The sequence below is a fragment of the Protopterus annectens genome, chromosome 5.part0 (genome assembly GCF_019279795.1).
Source record: "Protopterus annectens isolate FY-2018-M chromosome 5.part0, PAN1.0, whole genome shotgun sequence".
Classification (NCBI taxonomy): Eukaryota; Metazoa; Chordata; order Ceratodontiformes; family Protopteridae; genus Protopterus; species Protopterus annectens.
Window position 1 is genome coordinate 36,188,447 of NC_056735.1, and position 25,933 is coordinate 36,214,379.

At 43.4% G+C, this 25,933-nt stretch overlaps 1 protein-coding gene across 2 annotated transcripts in view; it reads right to left on the reverse strand.

Annotated features, from left to right (window-relative positions):
• CHD1L (chromodomain helicase DNA binding protein 1 like) overlaps positions 1-25,933 on the reverse strand; it is a 1,563,352-nt gene that overhangs the window by 972,264 nt on the left and 565,155 nt on the right. For both annotated transcript variants that reach the window (XM_044072085.1, XM_044072086.1), the window contains exon 11: positions 24,984-25,057. In XM_044072085.1, coding sequence (XP_043928020.1) covers positions 24,984-25,057 — 74 coding nt within the window. The remainder of the gene's footprint in view (positions 1-24,983; positions 25,058-25,933) is intronic.

Sequence of the window (25,933 nt, forward strand, 5' to 3'; positions counted from 1 at the left end):
CAGTCTTTTTTTTTACACTAGAATGCCTACAATTCTTAAAACTAAAAAAAAAAAAAAAAGAAAAGAAAAAAGGCACTTGTTTACCTTTATCACATACAATAACCGAAAATACTTTACTATACAACATGCAATTTATATCATGAAATGTTTTATATAAACACCATTAAACATTTTTTCTTTACTTAAAGTTACCCTTTTCTTTTTAGTGTTCTTCCAAACATTAATAACATGAAGTGGGGTAAATGTTTTTCAGTCCCCCACATGTTTAACAAAGTCAACAAAAGTTCAATCTTTTCACATTTTTTCATAAAGCCATATTTCACAAATGTGACTGATACTTTATAATCTTATTTATTCACTAATTTCAGTGTTGCTGGTCTTCTTTCTGTTCATCTCCATCTCCCAACCCCAGACTCTGGTTCAAGTCCAAGGTACTCCTGATTCTTTGATTCAAAACATGTGCTTTTTTCTGTCTCTCAAGCAGTTTCCTTTGGAACATTGGAAAAGGTCTTACTGGCAAAGTCTCTGTATGAGCGTTATTATCAGAAGAATGAGAAGTAGAGTGCCCTTCTGTTTGATGGCTCACTTTTTGTTAGACAAACGTTTATATTCCCTCCTTAGCCTGTTAAGCATCAAAAATTACTTTGATCCTCCAAGAAAAAAATATTCTGAAGAATCTCATACCTGCCTCTTGGCATTCTCTGATTGGTGGAATAAATTTGCTTCCCTTCTGCCTGGTGTACAGTGAATAATCATTTTTCCATAAACACTCTACTGTCTCCAGGGTTTAATTCTTTGGCCTTCTTTCATAGTTTTATCAGGATAAACTCTTTCTGCTGGCATGATTGTGGCTTTATTAATACAGGTATTGGCTGCCTTCTCATGGTCAGGTTTGGAGCACATACACAATGTGCCCTTTCAATTTTTTTATTTGTGCTCTAATAAAAATTAATAGTATGTTCATTCCAGTTTCTCCGACACAGCAGAAAATACCAGGTGTTCCCTGTGTGCTCTGTCCTCTAACTCTACCCTTTTATGAAACAGTTCTTTTTGTGCAGTCTCAAACTCAGCAAACTTTTTCTTCATTTCAACCTCTGATTTTTGCAGTTTTATCAGGTCACCTCTATAGCTGTTTAAAAGTCTTTCATTTTTTTCTAACTATTTTATTATTTGAGTTGATATAATCCTCATTTTTACCATCTGTGCACATTTGAGTTATTTTTCCTTAATATTACTGGAAATCATGTATTGTACTAAAGTTGGAGCTTGAACTGTTATCTCTTCACCTTTTCTAGTTGATTTTATTATAGCCTAAGTTTCTTCTTTCCTGGCATCAAGGCACTGCACTTACTACCCAGTAACTGAATTTAACTAAACTGACACAGTTACTTATCTCTCAGTAAAGTTAAGCTTTTGATCAGTGTGCAGCCATCTTAGAAGTCTGTCACTGTAAGCACCCTTGAGGTCTAAGGTTACCATAATATAATGATCTGGAAGAAGAGCCAACACTGACTGGAGTGTCAACATCTTGAATTCTGGAACTTTCAGACAGAGATTGAGGAAGAAGATCCAAAACTGCTTTCCACGAGCACTCCTTTTTTGGGACCAAAAACATTCTGGAATAAAAGCCTTTCCTCCTAAGTGTTCTGCATTAACATGTTTGATGTCACCTGCTTCCAGCATGTATTGGAGCACCTGAGGAAACAAGTCTGTTTAGTTTGGAGGGTTGGGAGAAATCCTCCTAAAACAAGGAGGCGGAAAATCCATCCACTGCCAGTTTTAACCCTCCTGAATCACCTTTAAAACCCACCTATCTGAAATTATCGAACAACTAGACACAGCAATGAGGGACAGATGATTTGACAGTTGAAGGAGAGTAGAGGTAGAACGTGGGGGAAAGGTGACCATGTCTTGGGCACATTCATTCTGAAGCTGGTGTTTGACCCTTTTTTGAGAAATTCCCTTGGCTTTTGGGCTGCAGTTGTTACCCTCCTGCCATTTTCTCTTAGGTGTGTGCTTGTTATTGGGCTAAAGTCTCCATTTATTTTATCCTTTGAAATGTGTAGAGGTTTTAGAAAGAACTTGGGGACCGGAAAAATCTTACAAACTCCCTGCATTAATGTACTTCTGTCATCCTACTGTTTGAGTAACCAAGTAGCAACAGGCCCAAACAAAACTGAGTGTAGAGGAGAATTCAAAATTTCTAACTTTAATTCATCTGAAAAGTTTTGGTTACATTTCAAAACAGATCTCCCCAAAATAGTGGCCAAATCAAAAGCCCAGAAAACAGTATCAGCACAATCATAAACACTCTGAGAATATGTTTAGAAACTTGAGACACACTGGATACAATCTGATTCACATCTTCAGGGGTCAGGGAAGAAAATCCTTCCAAGCTTGTAGAAAGTACAGTTGTGTATATTTAACATAAATGTAGATGTTCGAGTGCATTCACTGTTGCAGTCCTAACAAATGGGTTATCCGGCTCCCAGGAGCCCTCAGTCAGCCAGAATACCAAAGGTAAGTAAAAATGACGGTTGTAAAGGACGTCAGGGCGTCCAATACAAAAGGAGACAGCCAATGTCATTTCCTCAGTCTTTCTTGCCATAACAGTCAGGAGACCCCAGAAAATAAGGCTCAAATAAAAAAACAGTTTGACAAATAAATTAAGCCTGTACCTCAGGAAAAAATAGGAGAGGACCACAAAAGGAAGGAAGGAGGGAAGCCAGGACTGCAACAGTGAATACACTCGAACATCTACATTTATGGTAAGTGTACACAACTGTACTATGTTCGTCATGTTTCACTGCTGCTGTCCTAATAAATGGATTGATTACCAAAGCCCAGAGAAAAAGGGGGGAGGAACCAACAGCATCAAGGGTTGGAGATAATGCCCTGCAATGCCGCAGTGGCAAACCCTGGAAAACAGAGGCAAATTATAATGCTTTGTGAAAGTATGAACAGAAGACCATGTTGCAGCCACCAAAATGTCTTTATTAGGGACACCCCTTAGAAAAGCTGCCGAAGTGGAAGGCGCTCTAGTAGAGTGGGTCCTAACCCCTAGAGGTGGAGCTTTGCCATGAAAAGAATAACAAAAAGTAAGGCAATGTGCAATCTATTTAGAAATGGTCTGTTTAGAAATAGCCTTGCCCTGGGCTCCAGGGGCAAAACTGACCAATAACTGTGCTGATTTGCGAAGGTCCTTAGTCCTGTCCAGGTAAAACCTGGGCTGTCTGTGTACATCAAGAGAATGTAGGATCCTTTCACCTCTATTGCGAGGATTAGGAAAGAAGGTAGGAAGGTGTATGGACTGATTAAGAGTGAGGCTGGAAACCACCTTAGGCATAAAAGAGGGATTAGTCCTCAGAGAGACTCTATCTGCATGGAAAATAAGAAAAGGCTCTACGGCCATCAAAGCTTGCAGCTCTGAAACCCTCCTTTCTGAAGTTATAGCCAAGAGGAAGGCGGTCTTCCAAGAGAAACTTTAAATCTGTAGAGGCAGCTGGCTCAAAAGGAGGAAAAGTGAGTTTCTCCAGAACAAAATTAAGATCCCAGGCTGGAGTAGGTGCTCTTCTGGGAGGTTTTAGATTGCAAGCACCTCTGAGAAACATTTTCATCAGGGAATGAGAGAAAATGGGCTGTTCAAGAGAACAATGAGCAGAGATGGCTGAAGCATGGATCTTGATTGAGGAAAAAGAAAGACCACTATGAAGCAAATCAGCCAGGTATTCCAGGATTAGAGGAAGGGTAGGTAGAGAAGCAGACTCCCATCTAGCCTGCATCCATTGAGAGAACCTTTCCCATTTGCCAGCATAGGATTTCTTAGTGCTAGGCCTCCTGGCCTCCCTCAGCATGTCAACCACCTGTTGGGAAAGGAAGAAAGGGAAGGAGTCATACAATGAGCCATGCTGCCAAATGGAGAGACTGAAGATGAGGATGTAGAATGTTTCCCCTTTACTGAACCAAAAGATCTGGCTTCAGAGGAAGATGCCAAAGAGGAAGATGGGAGAGAGTGTGAAGCAGTGGATACCAATGCTGTCTGGGCCAGTCCGGAACTATAAGAACAGTCCTTGGATGGTCGTCCCTGATCTTCACTAATACTCTGGGAAGAGGAGAGAAGGCGTATACTGATAGCAACGTCCAAGGGAAGGACAGAGCATCCACTTTCCAGGCTCTGCTGTGCTGTTGTCTGGTGCAAAAGAGAGATAGCATATGGTTGTCTGGGGAGGATAAAAGATCCACCTGAGGAGTGCCCCAACACTGAATGATGCTGTAAAAGACAGCTCTGTTCAGCTGCCACTCGTGAGGATCCAGGGTTTGGCTGCTCAACTGGTCTGCCAAAACATTGAGACTTCCTGGAAGAAACTGAGCTAGGAGATGCAGGTCTAGGGATGCTGCCATGGACCAAAGATTCATGCTTTGCCTGCACAGGGGGTATGAGTGATTCCCTCCCTGCTTGTTGATGTACTACATGACCATAGTGTTGTCTGTCCTGACAAGCAAAGTCCCTGGAGAAAGAAGATGCTTGAAAGCCAGTAAGACCTGCTGTGCTGCAATCAGCTCTTTCAGATTTATGTGCAGGTGCATCTGCTGGGTGTTCCAACATCCCTGTATGCATCTGACATATGGGTGTGCTCCCCAGGCATAGTCCAATGCGTCTGTAGTCGGAACTTGAGTGGCAAGAGGTGTCTGAAAAGGCATGCCTTTGTTTTGTAGACAGACTGCTGCCCACCACAGAAACTCCGTCTGCAGAGATGGAAGCAGAGGAATCATCATATTCAGGTCCTCTGAATGTTGACACCAAATGTTCTAGCGGTACCATTGCAATTTCCCCATATGCAGTCTTGCATATGGAATCATGAGAATACAGGATGCCATGAATCCCAGAGCTTGCAGGTATTTCCTTGCAGGGAGCTGGGACAGGCCTGCCAAGTCCTTGAAATAAACAAAGAGTTGTCTGCTTTTCCTGGGTGAGCTATATCATCTGGGCAGCTGTGTTCAGACTCACTCCCAGGAATGTTATCTCCTTGGATGGTACCGTTTTCGATTTTTCCACATTGAGAGTGTAACCCAGGGAAGAGAGAAGAGTCTTTACAAATTCCAGATCCTTTAATAGCTGTTCCTGAGAACTTGCTTGAATCAGACAGTCGTCCAAGTATGGGTAAATCTGAATTTTCTTCTGCCTGCAAAAAGCTATGACTGGGGTCAGGCACTTTGTGAAGACTCTGAGAGCAGTAGATAAGCCAAAGGGCAGCACAGAGAATTGGTAATGTTGCTCGCCCACTCTGGAACAAAGGTACTGCCTGCAACTTTCCCTGATAGGAATGTGCAGATAAGCCTCTTTGAGATCCAAGGTTATCAGCCAGGAATCCTTTTTTAGAAGTGGTAATAACTGATGTAGAGTGAGCATTTTGAACTTTGGAATTACTAGAAAAGAGTTCAGAATAGAAAGATACAGGATAGGACATCAGGTGCCTTCTTTTTCTGGAACTAGGAAAAGCCTGGAATAAAAGCCTTGGCCTACCTGCTGAGCAGGGACTGATTCTATTGCTCCCAGATGAGATGGACAAAATTTGTTTTTGTACTTCTGCCCTTTGGTTTGGAGGAACATCCGGGAATCCCTTGGGAGCTGGAAAGGTGCAGAAAGAAAACTTGTGACCTAGGGACACCGTTCTGAGCACCCATTTGTCTGTGATAGTGGCCCAGACATCTGCAAAAAGGGCCAACCTTCCCCCTAAAGGACTCTCCCGGCAAGCAAGAACAGGCAGAAGTTGTAAAAAGTCACTGAGTGTTTTGCTTGAGATGCAGGCTTGGAGCTTCCCCCTTTAGAAGTGGAAGCCTGCCAATGCCTAGACCTTTGAGGGATACCCACTGCCCCCTAGAAGATTTGTAACCTCTAGTCCTGGAATGGTTCTGTCTGCTGGTATCAGAAAAGGTCCAACTCTTGGAAGGGTAATTCCTGCTAAAGCAAGGGGGTTGAACTTGCAGAAAATCCTTAAAAGTTTGCATGGACTTGGCCTTATCTTCCATCTTCTTCAGTACCTCCTCTGCTTTGCTGCCAAAAAGACGGTCTTTATGCAAAGGTACATCCAAAATCTTAGCCTTGACAGGTTCTGGAAGAGGCTGTTTCCTGAGCCAAGCATGCCTTCTAATAACAGATCCAGTAGCAGTAGCCCTGCTGGAGGCCTCAAGGATGTCAAAACCACAATGTAAAGAATGCCTATTGACCAGACTGGCTGAATTCAGTAAATCCTGCATGTCTTTACTCTCTGCCAAAAGAGGTACACTTGCTATCCTAGACTTAACAGCCTCCAAGGTGTGCTGCTGGTACTTCAGCATATGAAATAGACAATTGGTAGCCCTAATAGCTAGGGTGGCAGAGGTATAAACCTTCTTGCCCCACCTATCTAGGTTCCTAGACTCCCTGTCAGAGGGAACAGGATTCCTGGTAAGAGTGGCCTTAACTCCTTTAGGGCCCTGAGAAATAACCTCTGGATCCATCAACGGATTCCTGAAAAGAAACAGATGAGAATCCGGGACTCTGTAGTACCTGTCAGGTTTCCTGGGAGCAGGAGGAACCGAATTTGGAGACTAGGAATTTTCCAGAAAAACATCAACAACAACTTCCAACACAGGGGAGAATAGCAAAAGGCCTATGCTGAAGTACATCCAGAAACTCCCTAATCCGTTTCTTGGATTGGGGATAATCCTGACTTTCCCATTTAAAATGTTCTCCGAGGGTATTTAAAGTATCACCAAATGAGAAATCCTGGAGGAGAGGCAAAAGGGATGGACTCCACTGCATCTGAATCCTCAAGAGGAGAAAAAGCCTAAGAAAATTCCTCTTCATCAGCAGAAATGCTGGAAGAATCAGAACCGGAGGAGGATAAAGCCTCAGGGGAAACATCCCTACTTCTTTTAGAAGGAGGAGGCTGAGAACCCCTAATAAGAGTCAACAAATCATTAGCCATTTTAACCATTTGGGATTGAGGGGAATGAGAAGCTGAAGCCGGCCTTTTCACAGGCTTACAAATGGAAGATTTACCCGTAAGCATGAAGGATTCGGGAGGCCTGGCAACTGCCGAAGTTGTAGCAGAGGTTGAAGGAAGAAGTTTGCTATCAGAACGCAAAATGGAGGCCTCGGACACTGGAGTCAGCTTAGCAGCTCCGGCTCCAGCAGAAGAGGTTACCAGCGACAGGTCGGAAGGCAAAACGGAGGCTGAAGGCCTAAGGGACTCGGACTCAATCAAGGCCTGCGGTTGTACATCTGCAGACTGCAGGGACTGCAAAGGCATCTCACTGACTACTGCCTGACTGACGACCAACATAACCTCATCTGAGGACTAAGCTTTCTGAGGCCTTTTGTGGTCCTTATCCTTACGTTTCTTCGGAACATCCGAAGCCTGAAGACCGGCGGACGCCATACCAACAAACTTAGGCCAAACTCCAAAATGCCTAGCCAAAATCTTAGCCCCACGGATAGTATGCGGATTAAAGGAGGCACAGAGATCACACTTGTGAACGTCGTGGTCAAGGCCTAAACAAATAATGCAATAGGAATGAAAATTTCTATGGGGAATCTGCTTTCCACAGGTAAGGCAAATATTAACTTTTTCGGACATTCATTAAGGCAAGAAAAGAGGATCCCCAATGGGGTACTTAGCTGTAGTAGACTTCAATTCTCGTAGTTGGAAACCAACAAAGGTAAACTGCCGACTGGCACGCATGCATGAAAAGCATCTGCTTTAGCCTCTGCGGCAAGGAAGACTGAGGAACTGACGTCAGTTGCCTCCTTTTGTATCGGACACCCTGACGTCCTTTACAACAGATGTAATTTTTACGTACCTTTGGTATTCTGGCGGACTGAGGGCTACCGGGAGCCGGATAACCCATTTGTTAGGACTGCAACAGTGAAACACGATGATCACCACTTCAAAATGAATTTCCACATACATTTGTGGTACTTCAGGATTCTGAAGACTGATGTGGCAGAGCAAAAAGTCTGTTACCCATCTGTCCAACTACCTCCCATCCTTGTCCCCAGGAGCTCAGAGAAGGCAATGTGTGTTTTTGTTGCTTGAGTCTTACAGGTGATTGCAGCAGGATCAGCTGTAAGATAAGAATAGAGAAATGTATTTGCATGTGAAACTCTAAGCAATTTATATGCTTTTTAGGAACTAATGAGAGAGAATCAGAAGCATTACAGGCAGCTTTTAATACATCCTCCAACGCAAACAAAACAGAAAGAATGGGTGCAGATATAGGAATTTCTTGTTCAAGTAAATCACAACATCTGCTCATCTTTGGAGAACATCTGTCTGTTCCCAAGCTAGTATGCCCCTCGGTCTGGAAATATTCTGTGAGAAGGAGAGAGCTTCCATTGGTACCACTTCTGGCTTATCATCCATAGAATCAGAGTCCTGGGCTACAGAATCCTGGGGTGAGTAAACCCTGTCTCTTTCATTATGAGATTCACCAGAAAATTCATCCTTTCCTTAGAAAGTGGAGCAGCACTATTAGAAGAAGGCATGCAGCACCCACAGTCGACAGACTATAATAAAATCTTGGTTGGGGTGATATTTTTACAGCAAGGAAGCATTTCTTTATTTTTAAAATTATTAACTTTAATTTTTTTTTCTAGGTACATCCCTAACAGGTAAATGGCAAGCAGTCATATAACATCTTGAATAAGAAGTCTCTTTCACTGGACACTGTGAAGGCTGCCAGCCTAGCCAGATAGGACTGTGCAGATAATTCTATCATTTGTAAATATCAATGTAAGACACAGGTTTGTTGTCTTAAATGAAAAATTACTGTTACAAAAATGTGACTACAGTGCACTCTATTTACCAAAGTAAAGCATGTGGTGACCCTTTGATGTAGACTGTGGTGCCGAGAGGTCTAGATGAAGAAATTCTTTCTATTGTTTAACCAAGTGTTAAATTGCTAGATTTAAACATGCAAATGTATTTTTATTGCTCTGCTCCTGACCAGCTGTAAGATAACAAAAGGGAGATGTTAAAAATGTAAATGTAGTTAATGTGTAGCCTGGGAACTCCAGGAAGGGTGAAGAATGATGTAATGTTTAGCAGAACTGCAGTTTCAATTTAAACAGTGAGAACCAGAGATTATTAAGCATTTTTGGCTTGACCATCTAACTCACAGGACTCTACCTGTTGTCTTATGTAAGTTATCTTAGACTTGTGTTTTCTTTTAGGAATACAAAGGAACAAGAAAGATTAGACAGTATTTCTGTGATGTCAGAACTGTACTACTGAATTATTTTAAGTATTTCCGTGTGATCTCTGAGCTCTTTTGACTAGCACTGTGTAGTAGAAAATATTGTCTTGTGGTGTTATTTATTATTAAACATTTTAGAACCTTTTAACTGTGGCTACTTTGTGTATAGATAACTTAAGCTCTAAGACTACATTGCATGTATATAAGGATCCTGTACCAAGTCACTCTAATAAGCCTTGAGACTGTTTAGTCATACTAGCAACTGGATAATAATATTGCACAGTAATAATTGGACACCCTTTTAAGGGCCTTTGAGTAGCTGATAAATATTAGCTGGCGGTGGCAAGAATTACTACCTGTATACTGCGGTGGTGGTGCTGCGGTAGCGTTGTCGCCTCACTGTAAGACACTGTCCAGTTCGATTCTCAGCTAGAGCGTCTTCTGAGTGGAGACGTGTGAATGGCCATACCTTCGCTGAAGGTTTTGCGTCACAGCTGGCAACTCGGCACGTAAAAATCAACTGCCAATCATAAGCAGACCGGAGTTCCGCTGTGGCAACCCCTAACCGGGAAAAGCTGAAAAGACCCAAACAAACAGTCTGGGCATAGGGGCACAGCTGGAGAACCTGTGCCAGCCTTCCCCAGAAGTGCCTGTGTGGTTGTGTAAACTCTTATCTCAAAGTGTGTGAGTGTCAGCTACTTGGGCAGGGACACAAAGCACTAGTTGGACAGAGAGGGTGCTGGAGATTTTAGCTTGTCCAGCTAGGCTGAGATCTGGACCATATAGCTGTGCCAGTGGGGGGTCTTACTGGGGAGCAAGGGAGCGACCAGCCACGGACTGACTGTGCTCTCTGTGTGCTCTTAAGGGAAATTGCACTTTACTGTGTGCATTTGTTATCCTTTACTCATATATGAGACGCCCTCTCTGGTGTTAGTGGTGAGGATTGAGGCTCCTTGATTGCTGGGTCAGGGCACGGTTGTCACATTTGTGGTGGCAGTGGTTGGGATATCCTAACATTTGTGTTTGGCAGCAGTGGGATATCCACATCACATATTAATTAGTTGGCAAATACTAATCGGCTTGTAGTGGTGTGGGTAGAGTGAATCCTGTAGCTTGTGTGCAGTGATCTCTGAAGATGATTTGTACTCTAAACCAGCCACGCAGTAAATACTCAAGAGTTCAGATCACAATTGTTTTATTTTTTTTGTTAGCTTAGTTAGTCAGGGTGAGCAGGCAGCATATCAGCAGAGGAGTATGGAAAGCTAACAAGGAGCCAGCTGACACAGATGTGCCAGGCTAGGGGACAGGTGCATGGAAACCTGACTAAGGCAGCCTTGGTTACAGCTGCATCAGAAAACAGCAACCAGGAGGACAATCAGACTGGCAGTGGAGATGTAATACTCTTGGAGAATGGACAACTCAACCTTTCTGCAGTGGACTTAAAAATCCAGCTGGAGCTAAAGAGACTTGATTTGGAGGCAAGGCATGTGGAATTAGAAGCAAATGAAAGACCGCAACATTTACAGGCTGGGGAGAATGAGAAACTGTTAATGTCCGCAAGCTGAGGAACAAGATAGGCAGAGGCAGCATGAGAAGGAGATGCTGACTCTTCAGAAGAGTCATGGAGGTAATGGGGAAGGGAGTAACTGGACCACAGAAGCACAAAAGGTCAGTAAATTTCTTCCACAGTTTAAAGAGGGGGATAATTTTGGTAGTTTCATTCACATGTTTGTGAGAGGTATGTAAACAGTGTGAAGATAACCAAGGGCTCTGGGTGGTGTTCCTGACCGCTTTACTCCATGGTAAAGCTGTAACAGTTCTGTCCAAAATGTCTGACTTTGCATGTTTTGATTACACTGCTGTAAAAAATAGTCTTTTAGAACTGTTTAAGCTGACACCTGAAACATATAGGAAAAAGTTAAGTGAGCATAGATGCAAGGCAGATGAAAGTGTGTATGAATATGTTGCTGAATTGAGCACTTATTTCCATAGGTGGGTGAGTGGATGTCAGGTCACCACTTTTGAAGGGCTGGCAGACATTTAGGTGAGGGAACAAGCCCTTGGCACTTTGCCTGAGGACATGAGGATCTGGTTAGCTGATAGACAATGTGCTACTTCAGATGAGTTGGGGAAGAAGGGAGACTTATACCTGGCAAGCAGAGCAGCCCTGCACAGGAAGGGAAACCCCAGTACTGCTCATGGGTCTAAAGGAACCCATGGTGGGCAGCACAGACTGCCACAACAGAACCTGCCAGTAGCAGGGGAAGCCACTAGTCCAGGTACACGTCCAGGAGCTAGGCTTAAATGTTTTGAATGCAACCAGTGGGGCCATGTGGCATACAGGTGTTTATGGAGGTAAGGTGGGGAACAAAAGGTGAGGGAGCCAGTAAGTGGGAAAGACAAAATGCCAATAGTAGGTTGTCTTGAGACAACAGGGGTACTAGACTGCCATCCTGCAGATGTCCTGAGAGGGAAGGATTTGGATGAGGCAGTACCATGTGCTTATGCAGTTACGCACAGTGAGGCTAGGAGACAAGCATGTGGGTCTGGTAGCCTGGGGGAGACCCAGACAGACTGCATACATGCAGCCAGGACTGCTGAGGTGGTTACTTCAGGGAGGGAGCTACTCTGTAGCAGTGAGACTGAATGTGAGCCACAGCTGCTTGGGGGTACTGATGGTCCCTTGGACAGAGTGACTGCAAAGGTAGAGGTGAGTACTGGCACTTCTAACCATAGCCCATGATATTTCCTTTGCAGGTCATATGGGCATAAAACATGCAGAGAGGAGCATTATGCAGAACTTCTATTGGCCTGGAATTTCCAGAGATGTAACAGGGTACTGCAGGACCTGTGAGCAGTGCCAAAAGGTAGGCAAGGCAGGAGACCAGGTGAGAGCTCATTTGATGTCTTTGCCTGTGATTGAGGAGACATTTCAGAGGGTAGCTATGGATATTGTGGGTCCTCTGAGTACCCCAAGTTCCACAGGGAAAAAGTATATCCTAGTGGTAATGGATTATGCTGCATGACACACTGAGACAGTGGCTTTGTCCTCCATTGAGGCAGAGAAGGTGGCAAATGCTTTGGTAGAAATTTTCAAGCAGGGTAGGTTTCCCAAAAGAAATACTGACTGACAGGGGTGCCAATTTCATGTCAGACCTGCTGGCTTGTCTGTGGAAGTCCTGTGGGGTGAAGCACGTGAAATCCACCCCTTACCATCCCCAGACGAATGGTCTTGTTGAGAGGTTAAACTCTACAATCAAGTGCATGCTATGGGCATTTGCAGATCAGTTTAAGAGGGAGTGGGACAAATATTTGCCCCATCTGTTAGCTTACAGAGAGGTTCTCCGGGAATCCACAGGTTTTTCACCCTTTAAGTTGCTGTATGGGCATAGGGTGAGGAGACCTCTAGATTTAATTTGAGATGAGTGGGAACATGTATGCGAGTTTCACAAGGAATCTGTTGTGGCATATGTCCTAAACCTCAGGACAAGACTCCGGGAACTAATGGGCTTGGCCCAGGAAAACCTGGCAGAAGCCCAACAGAAAAAGTTGTGGCATGACAGGAATGCTCAAGCTAGAGAGTATGCTGTGGGGCAGCAGGTAATGGTTCTCATTCCTGCCAGACACAACAAGCTGCAAGCAGCTTGGGAGGGACCCTCCAAGGTGGTAAGAAAGGTAAGTGATGTTAACTACATGGTGGAATTGCTAGGCAGATGGCAGGGGCACAAATTGTACCATGTTAACATGATGAAACCTTACCATGATAGGCAGGCCCTTGTGCTGAGCATTTGCAGTGGATTGCAGGAGGAGTCTGAGGGAGATCTGGGGACTGATCTCCTCACTCAGGCTTGGGCTGACACCTCAGTGAAAGGGCTAGCAATGTCCCAGCAGCTATCTCCTACCCAGGTTCGAAAAATCTGAGCAGTGTTGCGGAATTTCGGGACATGTTCACTGGGAAACCAGGGTGCACCCACCTAGTGCAGCACCAGGTGGATACAGGACCCCAAAGGCCTATTAGGCAGGCCCCTTATAGAGTGCCAGAGAGAGTCCAACAGACTTTGAGGGAGGAGGTACAGGAGATGTTGGAACTAGGGGTGATTCAAGAGTCCAACAGTCCCTGGGCCTCCCCAGTGGTGCTGGTGCCAAAGAAGGATGGCAGTACCAGGTTCTGTGTGGACTACAGGAAATTAAATAGTCACACAGAGCCGGATGCTTACCCCATGCCTAGGACAGAGGAGGCCCTAGAGCAGCTGGGTGGGGCTAAGTATCTTACAACCATTGATCTTACCAAGGGTTACTGGCAGGTGCCCTCGACTCCCAGTGCTAGACAGAAGTCAGCCTTTGTGACTCCTTTTGGCTTGTATGAGTTCACAAAGAGGCCCTTTGGGGTGAAGAATGCCCCAGCAACTTTCCAGAGGCTGGTAGATCATATCCTGGCAGGAGCGGGAGGGTTTGCCCTTGCCTACCTAGATGATATTGCCATCTACAGCCATTCCTAGCCAGAGCACCTTCAGCATGTCAGGGAGATGCTAGGCAGACTACAGAGGGCAGGGTTGACCATTAAGCCGAGCAAATGTCAGGTGGGTATGGTGGAGGTCTCCTACCTAGGACATAGAGTGGGGAGTGGTAAGATAAGGCCAGAACCTGCCAAAGTGGAAGCCATTTGGGCATGGCCTGCACATGTTACTAAAAAGCAGGTGAGGGCATTTTTAGGGACAGCAGGGTACTACAGAAAGTTTCTTCCCCAGTTATAGTACCATAGCTGCTCCCCTCACAGTCCTGACAAGGAAGAACAGGCCAGATAAGGTAGTGTGGACCTCAGCATGTGAGCAGGCATTCCAGAATCTTAAATAAGCTTTGGGAGGACATCCTGTACTAGCCAGTCCAGATTACAGAAAATAATTTGTTGTGTGGGTGGATGCTTCGAACCATGGGGTGGGGGCTGTACTTAGCCAGATTTCTTTAAAGGGGAAGAGCACCCAGTGGTTTATCTTAGTCGTAGGCTCCAACCCAGGGAGGAATGCTATACAGCTGTAGAAAAGGAATGTTTAGCCATAATGTGGGCACTGCAGAAACTTCAGCCTTATCTGTATGGAAAGAAATTCACTGTTATGCCAGAGCACAACCCCCTAACATGGTTAAACAGAGACAGCCAGCAAAATGCCGAGTTGCTAAGATGGAGCCTGGGGTTGCAAGCATATGATATGTCAGTGCATCGCAGTGGGAGTAGCAATGCCAATGCAGAAGGGCTCTCAAGACAGGGAATGGGGTGAGGTACACTCAGATAGACCAAACCCTCTCAAGTGGCATTTCTCAAGGGTCACTTGAAAAACTAGCTTGAGTTCTCCGGGGGGGGGGGGGTGTGAAGGCTGCCAGCCTAGCCAGATAGAATTGTGCAGATAATTCTATCATTTGTAAATATCAAGGTAAGACACAGGCTTGTTGTCTTAAATGAAAAAAATGCTGTCACAAAAATGTGACAACAGTGCACTCTACTGACCAAAGTAAAGCATGTGGTGACCTTTTGATGCAGACTGTGGTGCCGAGGGGTCTACATGAAGAAATTCTTTCTATTGTTTTAACCAAGAGTTAAATTGCTAGATTTAAACATGCAAATGTATTTTTATTGCTCTACTCCTGACCAGCTGCAAGATAACAAAAGGGAGATGTTAAAAATGTAAATGTAGTTAATGTGTAGCCTGGGAACTCCAGGAAGGGTGAAGAATGATGTAATGTTTAGCAGAACTGCAGTTTTAATTTAAACAGTGAGAACCAGAGATTATTAAGCATTTTTGTCTTGACCATCTAACTCACAGCACTCTGCCTGTTGTCTTATGTAAGTTATCTTAGACTTGTGTTTTCTTTTAGGAATACCTAGGAACTAGAAAGATTAGACAGTGCATTTCTGTGATGTCAGAACTGTACTACTGAATTATTTTAAGTATTTCCGTGTGATATCTGAACTCTTTTGACTAGCACTGTGTAGTAGAAAATATTGTCTTGTGGTTTTAATTATTTATTATTAAATATTTTAAAACCTTTTAACTGTGGCTGTTTTGTGTAGAGATGATTTAAGCTCTTAAGAGTACTTGCAAGCCTTTGGTAAAAATTGTAGAAAGCCACTCTTATAGCTTTAGCCGTAGGGCTATATTACCAATTGGATAATAATATTGCGCAGTAATAATTGGACACCCTTTTAAGAGCCTTTGAGTAGCTGATAATTATTAGTGGGTGGTGGCAAGTGGTACTACCATATAGTCTGGGTAAAAGGGGCACAGCTGGAAAACCTGTGCCAGCCTTCCCCAGAAGTGTCTGTGTGGTTGTGTAAACTCTTATCTCAAAGTGTGTGTGTGTGTGTGTGTGTGTGTGTGTGTGTGTGTGTGTGTGTGTGTGTGTGTGTGTGTGTGTGTGTCAGATACTTGGGCAGGGACACAAAGCACTGGTTGGACAGAGAGGGTGCTGGAGGTTTTAGCTTGCCCAGCTAGGCTGAGATCTGGACCCTATAGCTGTGCCAGTGGGGAGTCTTATTAGGGACCTGGGGAGCAAGGGAGCGACCAGCCCAGGACTGATTGTAATCTCTGTGCTCTTAAGGGAAATTGCACATTACTGTGTGTATCTGTTATCCTTTCCTCATATATGAGATGCTCTCTATGGTGTTAGTGGTGAGGATTGAGGCTCCTTGATTGCTGGGCCAGGGCACGGGCATGACAGACACCACAAAAAGATCTCCCATGCCCAAAATGGCAATGAAACACCCACAGAGGATGTGTCTCACTACTGTCTGTAATGGCCTGCAAGGCTACACCAGAGGGATTTGAGGAAATAGGTGAGTGGTCTGCGGAACTGGCAAAGGCCAGTGCAGAGTCACCCACCATCACTTGAGGTACATAAAATCCCATAAAAAGTATATAAACCAAGTGTAATCAGAAGCATTCACATATAATCATGTTATTCGCCCTGAAAAATGCTTTCCAACTGTCCAAAAACACTTTTAAAAACAATAAATACAATTAAATATCACCAGAGGATACTAATAGCAACATCACAGAAAGCAAACCATAGAGAGAGATTGCACTGTGGTGGCAGGACAGGTAGCTTACATCCTTCTAAGTTAGGAACTGCTGATTGAGAGCCCAGTGTCTGTTATTCTAAAAGTGTATTAGTTCTGGTTTAAGCACTTGGGCTTCAGGCCAGTTATTTTACGTTAAGGAGGATTGTGGTCTGCACTCTTGTGGGAGGAGAGCCTGGACTCTGCCCTTCTGAGCAGGGAATTTCTGGTTAAAGGCTTATAGTGCCTGCATATTTGAACTGTTTCTTACTGGAATTGGTACACCTTGTTTGCTGTAGCATAGACTAGATCCAGGCCTGCTGAATCTAGCTTTATTTGTATGCTTGTTGTTTGTTTATTTCCCTGAAACGCTAATTCCACCTAAACGCGTCCTTTTAGCACTTCTGTGGATCCCTAGTGATATCTGCATTGCTTACTGTACTTATTTCCTTGTTTCACTTGAAAGAAAGTTACTGTTTGTCGTTTTTGAATTTAAGTTACCTGTAACACATTGCATTTAAGTTACCTGACACTTGCTCACTAAAGCAATTATATAAGTCAGCTCTAAAAAATTAAAAGCACTACACCCTCACAAACTCCCCTTGAGTGCCTTGTTCCCCACTGGCCCTTTTTTTTCAATTATAAAGGAATTCCCAATACTATTCTAGCATGTCCAAAGGTCAGTTGTCAATCTCCTCTCTGGTCCAGCTGGTGAATCTGGGAATCTTGAGGCAATGTTACAACTGCCTCATGTACACAGACAACCCTCTCCTCCTCCCAACAAATTCCAACACATGTGAGAGATGCAACCATATAGCCAAACTGGATGCTAAGCTCTCTCAACTCAGTACTGGCGTAACCAGTCAGGAGGAGAAGGAAACCACACTCACTACAATTCCAGTCTCACACAGACCTACCACGACAACAAACCAAACACATAAACACACAAAAACATACTCGGAGGCTCTAAATAAAAATCTGCCTAAGCAGCAGAGACCTCCAAAGCAGACACCCAAGCAACCACTACCCCAAAACAAAACACGTGCAACACATAGCTCACAAAGCCAGTGTGCCGAACAGTCACAGCCCTTAAGGCTAAACAACACACCTGATACACTTGTAATAGGTGACTCTATCGTCAGGCACACTGACGTCCCGCTCACCAGGCTGAACAAGGAGAAGGTCACGATGAGCTGCCTGTCAGGCGCTAGGATCCGCCACATAACACAAGCACTCAGGTCACTCCAAGGCAAGTACAAATATGACTCAGTCATTGTCCATGCTGGTGTGAATGACCTGAGACGTACCTCCCTGGACTGCATGAAAAAAGACACAGAGGAGCTCTCTGAGCATGTAGCCCAGGCCGGTATGACCCTGACCTTGAGTAGCATCTTACCCTCACCAAGAATGATGCCACAATATGAAGACAAGATGATCAATTTCAACAATTGGCTTAAGTGTTGGTGTCATTCAAAGGGGATCCAATGCCTGTCAGCCTGGGATGACATGCTCGACAAGCCACGATGCTTCGCTAGGGACGGCTTGCACCGGTCACCCTGGGCTTCGGATATTGGCAAAGGCTCTTGCTACCCCATAGTGCCTTTTTAGGCAAGGCTCAAAAGACAAACCCATCTCCATAGGTATCACAAGGGATAAGAAACTAAGAGTAATGCTACTCAACGCCAGAAGTCTAAACCTCAAGATGCACGACTCGAAACTCTCCTTAGCATGGAGAACATCGATATCTGTGCAGTAACAGAAACCTGGTTCAAGGCTCGAGAGCACCCCAGCACTACCAGGTTATACCTCATACCATGCTGTTCGGCCCCAAAACTTGGACCGAACCACAAAAGGAGGGAGTATCAATATTCGTCAAAGATACCCACACCTCCAGGTTGGTGGCACAGCATGAAGCATCAGAGACTATCCATGTGCAACTAACTGTGGGTAAAACTGCCTTCCAGTTTATAGCCTGCTACAGACCACCCTCCCAAACACAGGAACCCCACTTGGCCTTCCTGAGAATACTGGAAAATATGAAGGTCTCTCCAAACACCATTATATTGGGCGACTTCAACTACCCAAACATAGACTGGGAGCATTACTCTAGCTCCAACACCCTAGCCCAAAGGTTCCTAGAATTTATAAACTCAAATGCTATGGAACAACTTGCTACCACTCCCACAAGAGGGGAAAACGTACTGGACCTGATCATCACCAACATGGGGGCACTATGCTCCAGACCAGAAGTGTATCCCTCACTGGTAAGACCAGACCATAAACTAATCTCACTGGATATTCACATCCCGACCCCACCCCCTGCCCAGAATGAAAAACTTCACTAAAGCAAATTTCACACGCCTCAAAACCGAGGCAAAATCCTTCAAAGCCCCCGGGCCTGTGGAAAATATGGCCCAGACCACAGAATCCTTTATAAACGCATTCTATGAACACCTTCAGGAATGCATGGATCATGCAATCCCAAATAAAACCAAGACCCAATCCTCCAAAGGCAGGCGTCCTGTCTGGTGGACCCCAGCCATAAACAAACTATACAATAGAAGGAGGAAGCTACTACATGATAGAGCAAAATCCCAAAAAGGGAAGGCATCTCTGATCAGTATTAGCAAAAAACTACGGGCACTCATAAAATCGTCTAAGGCCAGCTTCGAGAGAAAAATTGCACAGGACACTAAAGATAATCACAAGGCTTTCTTTAGTTATGTTAGGAACCTGGGTGGGAATTCCCAGATATGCTCAGAATTAGTCCAAAATTACAAAAATACACCGAGTCCACAGACATTGCCAACATCCTAGCTGACAGGTTCAGTGCAAACTTCTCCCCCCTCCCCACCAAAAGGGCAAATATCTATCCCAACAGAGTGCTGATCCCCTGACATCTCAGATGCTCAGGTAAGAGCCGCCCTCTCCAAAGCAAAAAACACAGCATCAATGGGACCAGATGGTGTCCCGGGCTGCGTCTTACATGAACTCCAAGAAGAGCTAAACCCAAACATAAAACTACTGTTCAATCTTAGCCTTACTACAGGATATGTACCCAAAGAGTGGCGTACAGCAACAGTGGTCCCTCTCCACAAAGGTGGTGCCTCAACGGATCCTGGAAACTATCGCCCCATAAGCCTGACTAGCTTGGTCTGCAAAGCTATGGAAAGGATCATCACGGACCTCAAATAAAAATATTGGGGACCTACAGACACTGGTTCCTACCCAGTTTGGCTTTGTTAAGGCAGATCCTGCCTCTTAAACCTGGTCGATTTCTTTGAAACAGTCACCAAGGCCATTGACGAGGGGAAGGTGGTCCACACAGCCTACCTGGACCTCGCAAAAGCCTTCGATACAATACCCCACTCGGGCATTATAGATAAGCTCACCAGCTTAAATATAAACCCCTATGTCACTAGATGGGTTGCAAACTGGCTCAAGGACAGAACCCACATGGTTAGAATTGCTGGAGCCATGTCAGACTCCAAACCAGTTACAAGTGGTGTCCCACAAGGCTCAGTCCTGGGGCCTCTCTTGTTCGGTATATATGTCTCGGCAGTACAGGCCAACACGGAAGGACTGTGGCTGACCAAGTTCGCAGATGACTGCAAACTGGGCGTCATAATCAACTCTCCAGCCGACACAAGCATCCTCCAAAAGGGCCTCATAGAAACAGACAACTGGTGCCAGAGCCATGGCCTCAAGCTAAACGCCAAAAAGTGTATAGTCATCCCCTTTGGCAAAAACAAAGTGCCCACAAATTACTACATAGGTGGTAATCCATTAAGTACAGAAGAAGTCATTAGGGATCTGGGGACCCAAGTTGATAGCAGTCTCTCATTTGACAACCACGTGGCCAAAGTGGTTAGAAAAACATTTTATATAGCCCACCTAATCATGAAGGGATTCACATCTAGATCAGGGGAAGTCATCGTACCTCTTTACTCATCCCTCATCAGGCCCATAATTGAGTACAATGCCCCTTTTGGGATGTACCTTACCAGACACCTGCAGCAACTGGAAAGACCCCAAAAGTACCTCACCAAGAGGATCAAACGGCTCAAACAGATGCCATATGCTGCCCGGTTAAAGAAACTCCAGCTCTACTCAGTGGCATACCGCCTGCTCAGAGGCGATCTGTGCCTGACGTATAAAGCCATGTCCAACCCGGAATTAATGGACATGCTGCACCTCAGAAAATCCAAATCCCATTGAGCTACGCTCGAGACTTGAATCTCAGCACTGAAATAAATAGGACATGCTGGAGGGACAGATTCATAACCCAGAGGCTCCCTTCACTCTGGAATAAAATCCCAGTCCAGGTTAGGCAGAGTCCCACATTGACTCTCTTCAAGAGGAATCTTGATGAGTGGATGGGAGATCGTAGGTTTACCCCGGCTATCACTTCTGTGTTACTGTTAGACAGAGGCACAGTATACTAACCTCAAAAAAACGCATAGCAAAATTAATTTAAAATGGGTGGCAAAAGCCAAACACACTCTGGCTAGGCTTATAAATGCCCTAGGGCAGATAGCCTAGTATGAACCTATGAACCTACGAACGGTAATCAGGGAATGTCTAGTGACGGGTCTACTTCATAACACTGAAATTTCATAACATTGAATTTCATAACACTGAGACCATAATATCAAAAAATCAAAACACTGAAAATCCAAAACATTGAAAATTCAGAACATTGAAAATGTGCTTCATAACACTGAAAACTACATTGCACAAGTAAATAAGATCCCCTCCATCTACACCACCACCTAACTAACAAACACACTTTCTACTACATTTCTGCAGGGGGGCAACCCCCCCTGCAACCCCCACACCCCCCATAAATTAAACATACCAACTCCAAGATCGCACTACAGTGGAAAAAGTTAATTTCATTAGGAAATTAACTTTTTTCCACTGTAGTGCGATCTTGGAGTTGGTATATTTAATTTACAGGAGGTGCATGGGGTCTTGCCCTCCTGCAGAAACGTAGTAGAAAGTATGTGTTTGTTAGTTAGGTGTTGTTATAGGTGGAGAGGATGTTATTTGCATATGTATTTGTAGCTTTCAGTGTTATGAAGCACACTTTCAATGTTTTGGGTTTTCAGTGTTTTAGGATTTAGATGTTATGGTCTTATGTTATGAAATTCAATGTTATGAAGTAGACCCCTAGCCCTAGTGACATGCATGAAAAGCAGTATTCTTAAATTGACAGACTGCTATTTATGACAAAAAGCAATAAAAAACACTACAAAAACATTCAAAATATAATTTATATGTGCGAAAAGGATTCCCCAAATGGACCTCAATATCTCTGAGGGGAAGTCTTGGCTGACTGCAGCATCAGAGAATTCTCAGAGATGCAGCTGTACAAGATGGCAACAAAGTATTGAAGATTTTTCATAACTCTTTCTGCTTTTACACTTCCCTTTAAAAATAATTAGCTTATAGGCAGCCTTGATTGACTGTGTAGGAGGGGGCAGAGTTTGGGAAGCTGGACAGGTGCTGTATCCCTGGCAGGATATAACCCATAGGCTACTACAGAAGTGAAAATAAACATCTCCAGAATGTGGCTTCTTTCTATGGCTTTCTGGGAATAGGTAATTCCATGTTTAGCCACTATACCACTCATCTCTGAGAAGGATAGCACAGAATGGAGAGGGCTGACTTTAATTTTTTTTATTACTTTACTTTAATTTTATTAATTTGTTAGCCAGTTAAGTGAACTGATCATCATGGACTCCCTTTGGTCAAATCAAGGTTAATACACACATACATGTATACATGTGGGCAATTTTCTGTAGCCACTTAAGCTGCAAATTTTTAAAAGATGGAAAGAAAGTAGGGTAGCAAAAAAAAAAAATCTACATGCACAGACACTGGGGGAACATGCAAATTCCAAACAGACAGTGATTGGAATTCAGAAATGAACCCTGCGCCCTGAAGAGACAGATATCTTAAAGACATACTGACTGTTCTAACCCCCCCAACCTTCTGAGGACCTCTGAAGGATAAAGCTAAACGTAATCTGTACTGGTACTCAATAGGCTGTATCTGGTGCTTAGCAATTTTTTTTTACCTCCTGAAGAAATTAGAGGATGATGCTTTCACATTTTCTATTACCAGAACAAAAGCATCTAAACTTTAACAAAGGCATGCAGACAGTGTGATGCAGCTCCACATGAAATGAAGAAAGCTTTTGCCATGCTGTGTTGGGTAGGCAGGCACTGATGCCTAAAGTGTATGACAGTGCAGCTGCTACATTAAATATTCACCAGAGCCAAATGGACACTTATTAATGATGAGGTGTTAAAAATATCTTCCACCATTTTTGCTCCATGGAGATGGAAGCGTTAGCAGCTTTTTCCAAGGCTGCCCACAAGGGACACTTGGAAATGAGATATGAGGGGCAAATGAAGGACTTATATACACAAGGTAGTAGAAGACTAAATCCTTCAAGCAAACCTAACCAAAGTTTTTGGCTTTCTATCCAAAAAAGGGAGACAGTTATGATGAAAACAATAACATAAATCTGTTTCTTGGGCTACACTGTAAAAAAAGATGTCCATTGATAAATGGCCTAGAAATGGAGAGCCCTCTTACAAGATGAATGGCCCATGACTATAAACTGCCAGACAGCAAACAATTCAACCTAACATATTCCAGTCGTGGATTAACCCAAGAACCCTACACTTTCTTTCCTAACAAAACAGTCAGACACATCTAGGGTGGACAGTAGGAGCAAGGACAGAAAGCAACACTAATGTGGATTTCATGAGCTTACAAGCTTCTCCAAAAAGGGGTCCTCAAGAGAAACTAGTAGGGAAAAGCACTCATTGTCTTCATTAGTTTCCAGCCCAGGAATCTTCAACTCCTCAGATTCATCAGCAACTGACGATTCAGTGGGACAAGGAGAAGGTCTCCTCTAGCAAGCAGACAGTTCTTGCATTCCTTGTATGCAACAGCTGGGAGGTGGCATTAGCTACATGGCCACTGGTCTGTGAGATTAGTGTAGGCTGAACCCAGAATTTTAAATGCATACCAGATACAGAAACAGGACATAAGAATGCAGCTTTTAGTGCAGCATCAACATAAAACCAAACTGTTACAGCATGCTACTGTATAACCAGTACCTCCCAAAAGCTGATGCTAGGTGGGGTGCAACACTGATCAACCATATGAGAAACAGCGTGACCTCTTGCTTAAGGAGAAAAAACGGTCCATAACAGGGAATCAACTGGCCATGCTGGACACTGTGAACCACAGACTGGAGCTAATCTGATCTCAGACCAAGGTTACAGGTCTCTTGCTTTTTCTGCTTTGCATGGTCCTACATGGGATATTTACTTCAGCCCTGTTCCTCTGTTATGTGTCATCTATCATTGCTAGGTACTAAAAATTGATAAAGGCCGTCAAGCTTCTGTCTTCAACAATTATGTACTGCAAGCATTTGTAATAGATACTGACCGTGTGATCTGGTCCAAGCAAAAAAGTCAAATTCTGTGGTAGTCCTAATTTGTGATTTGAAAACTTCAGATACATTTAAAAGGTTAATGCTTTTGATGATGAACTTCAGATCTTTCCAAAAAACAGTATGTTAGTAAGATAACAGCTATGCAAGGTGTATTATAAACTTGACAACTCAGCATATGTGACCCTAAAGCCGAGTTCAGGGACACTGTCTGTGGCTACAGAGGATGTGAATGGCCCCACCACTAGAGTCCATGAGTTAAAGAGACAATATTTTTCATGCTGAATGCAAATATCTGTTAACGTAGCTTCCTTCTACAAGATACAGGGTTTTATCTCTGTGCATCTTCCATACCTTCCTTTCACAAGACATTGGGTATTATGTATGCCTATCTTGATTATTTCATCTGTTGCACTTGCCATATACACACGTATACACTCACACACACACACACACACATATATATATATATATATATATATATACATATATATATATATATATATATATATATACATACACGAATATATGATTACTGACAAGCTGTTGAAAGGCAACTCATCAAACCTGGAAAACCATCAGTAGAACTGACCAGAAATCAGCTGATAAAACATGTTAGCAGTTGTTTTGTGCAAGATCACTGAATTTGCCCTTTTTCCACTGTAGTGTCACCTCAGAGTTAGAATATATAATTAGCATAGGGTGCAGGAGGAAAACTAAGTTTGTTCTTTTGTTTTTTCAATCTGCTGCTAAGTTGTGCTTGACCAGTTGCCATTCAATGGATGTTGTCTGATATCCGTGTGTGTGTATATATGTGTGTGTGTGTGTGTGTGTGTATGTATATATATATATATATATATATATATATATATATATATATGTATATATATACATGTTTACATCATGTGCATCATGTGTCCATCTCTTTTATTATATTATTATGCATTTGCCATAAGGCACAGGTGGTAGCTGAAAAGAGTTGTGGATTGGTCCACTTACCTAGCTAACAAAATAAATGAATAATGTACCAAAGCTCCAAATTATTTCACCCACTATGCATCCTGGCAAATGTTTTTTATGTGTCTGGTTAGTTAATAAAATCTTGTATTTACAACCTACTAAACTTTTCAGAAATGCTAGAGAAAATACAAATGGTACGCAAAAACAGGTCAGAGGACTGGGAAGTCCACACACATGCATGGGGCAAATGTTGAACCTTACCTCTGTATTCCATGTAATCCTGTAATATATCAAGCATTAGTGTCATCTGGGAAAACAACAGTACACGATGGCCTCTGGAATAAAACAAAAAGACAGTAGAATTTAATCCTTCAAGCTTATGCAGAAAACTTTTCCACAAAAGTAAAATTTCCTCCAAACTAATCTCTCAGGATACACTTTTTGCAACTCTCTACTATTTAGAGCTGATGCAGATAAGATAAAGCATGGATTGCTCTGAGCTGATCAAAATGGAATAATGTCAAAAACGGCTAACTGTAGGAAAGATAGCAATATTCATAGTAACTACTTACAAATCTCTTGCAGCCAGCAAGTCTGGTCCTTTTTCTATGCCAGTATGACTGCATGGAAGTAGGACACTTAGCCACTCTGGAAGTGATATGTGTTCAAATAAAAAGATGGATAACAAAAAAAAAATGGCCTGGGAATGGAACAGTTATGGAAACAGATACTTGATCACTTCTCTAAATAGGAGGAGTAGGTTTTCTCGGTGATATGGAAAATGCTAGAAAAAGGCTAATAAGAAACTGGACTGGCCACTCTTGAAAACTCAGAGTTTCTTCTAAGGGAATCTCTTAGCATATATAACTGGTTACAGATAAAGCATAGCCTGTGTAAGAATACTGCCAGTATCAGTAAATCTTTGCAGAGGGGATTAGTGCAACACTAAATAACAGCAGTGGGATTTTACACAAGGTTATTAGTCCCAGACAGAAGCGTCATAGCTATACCTCAGTCTGTGAAGGCCAACACTGGTCTCACACCAGTGTTATGTTGGAAATGAGTTGGTGTGGGAGGCTCCCATGCAAAAGTCAGTACTGTTAGCAGGTTTCTTAAGTTATCTGTGCCCAAAATTGACTACTAACGCAGTAGGCTACTACTTTAAATAAAAACATAATAGTATAAAGGCAGCACAGAGAAAAAAAATAATT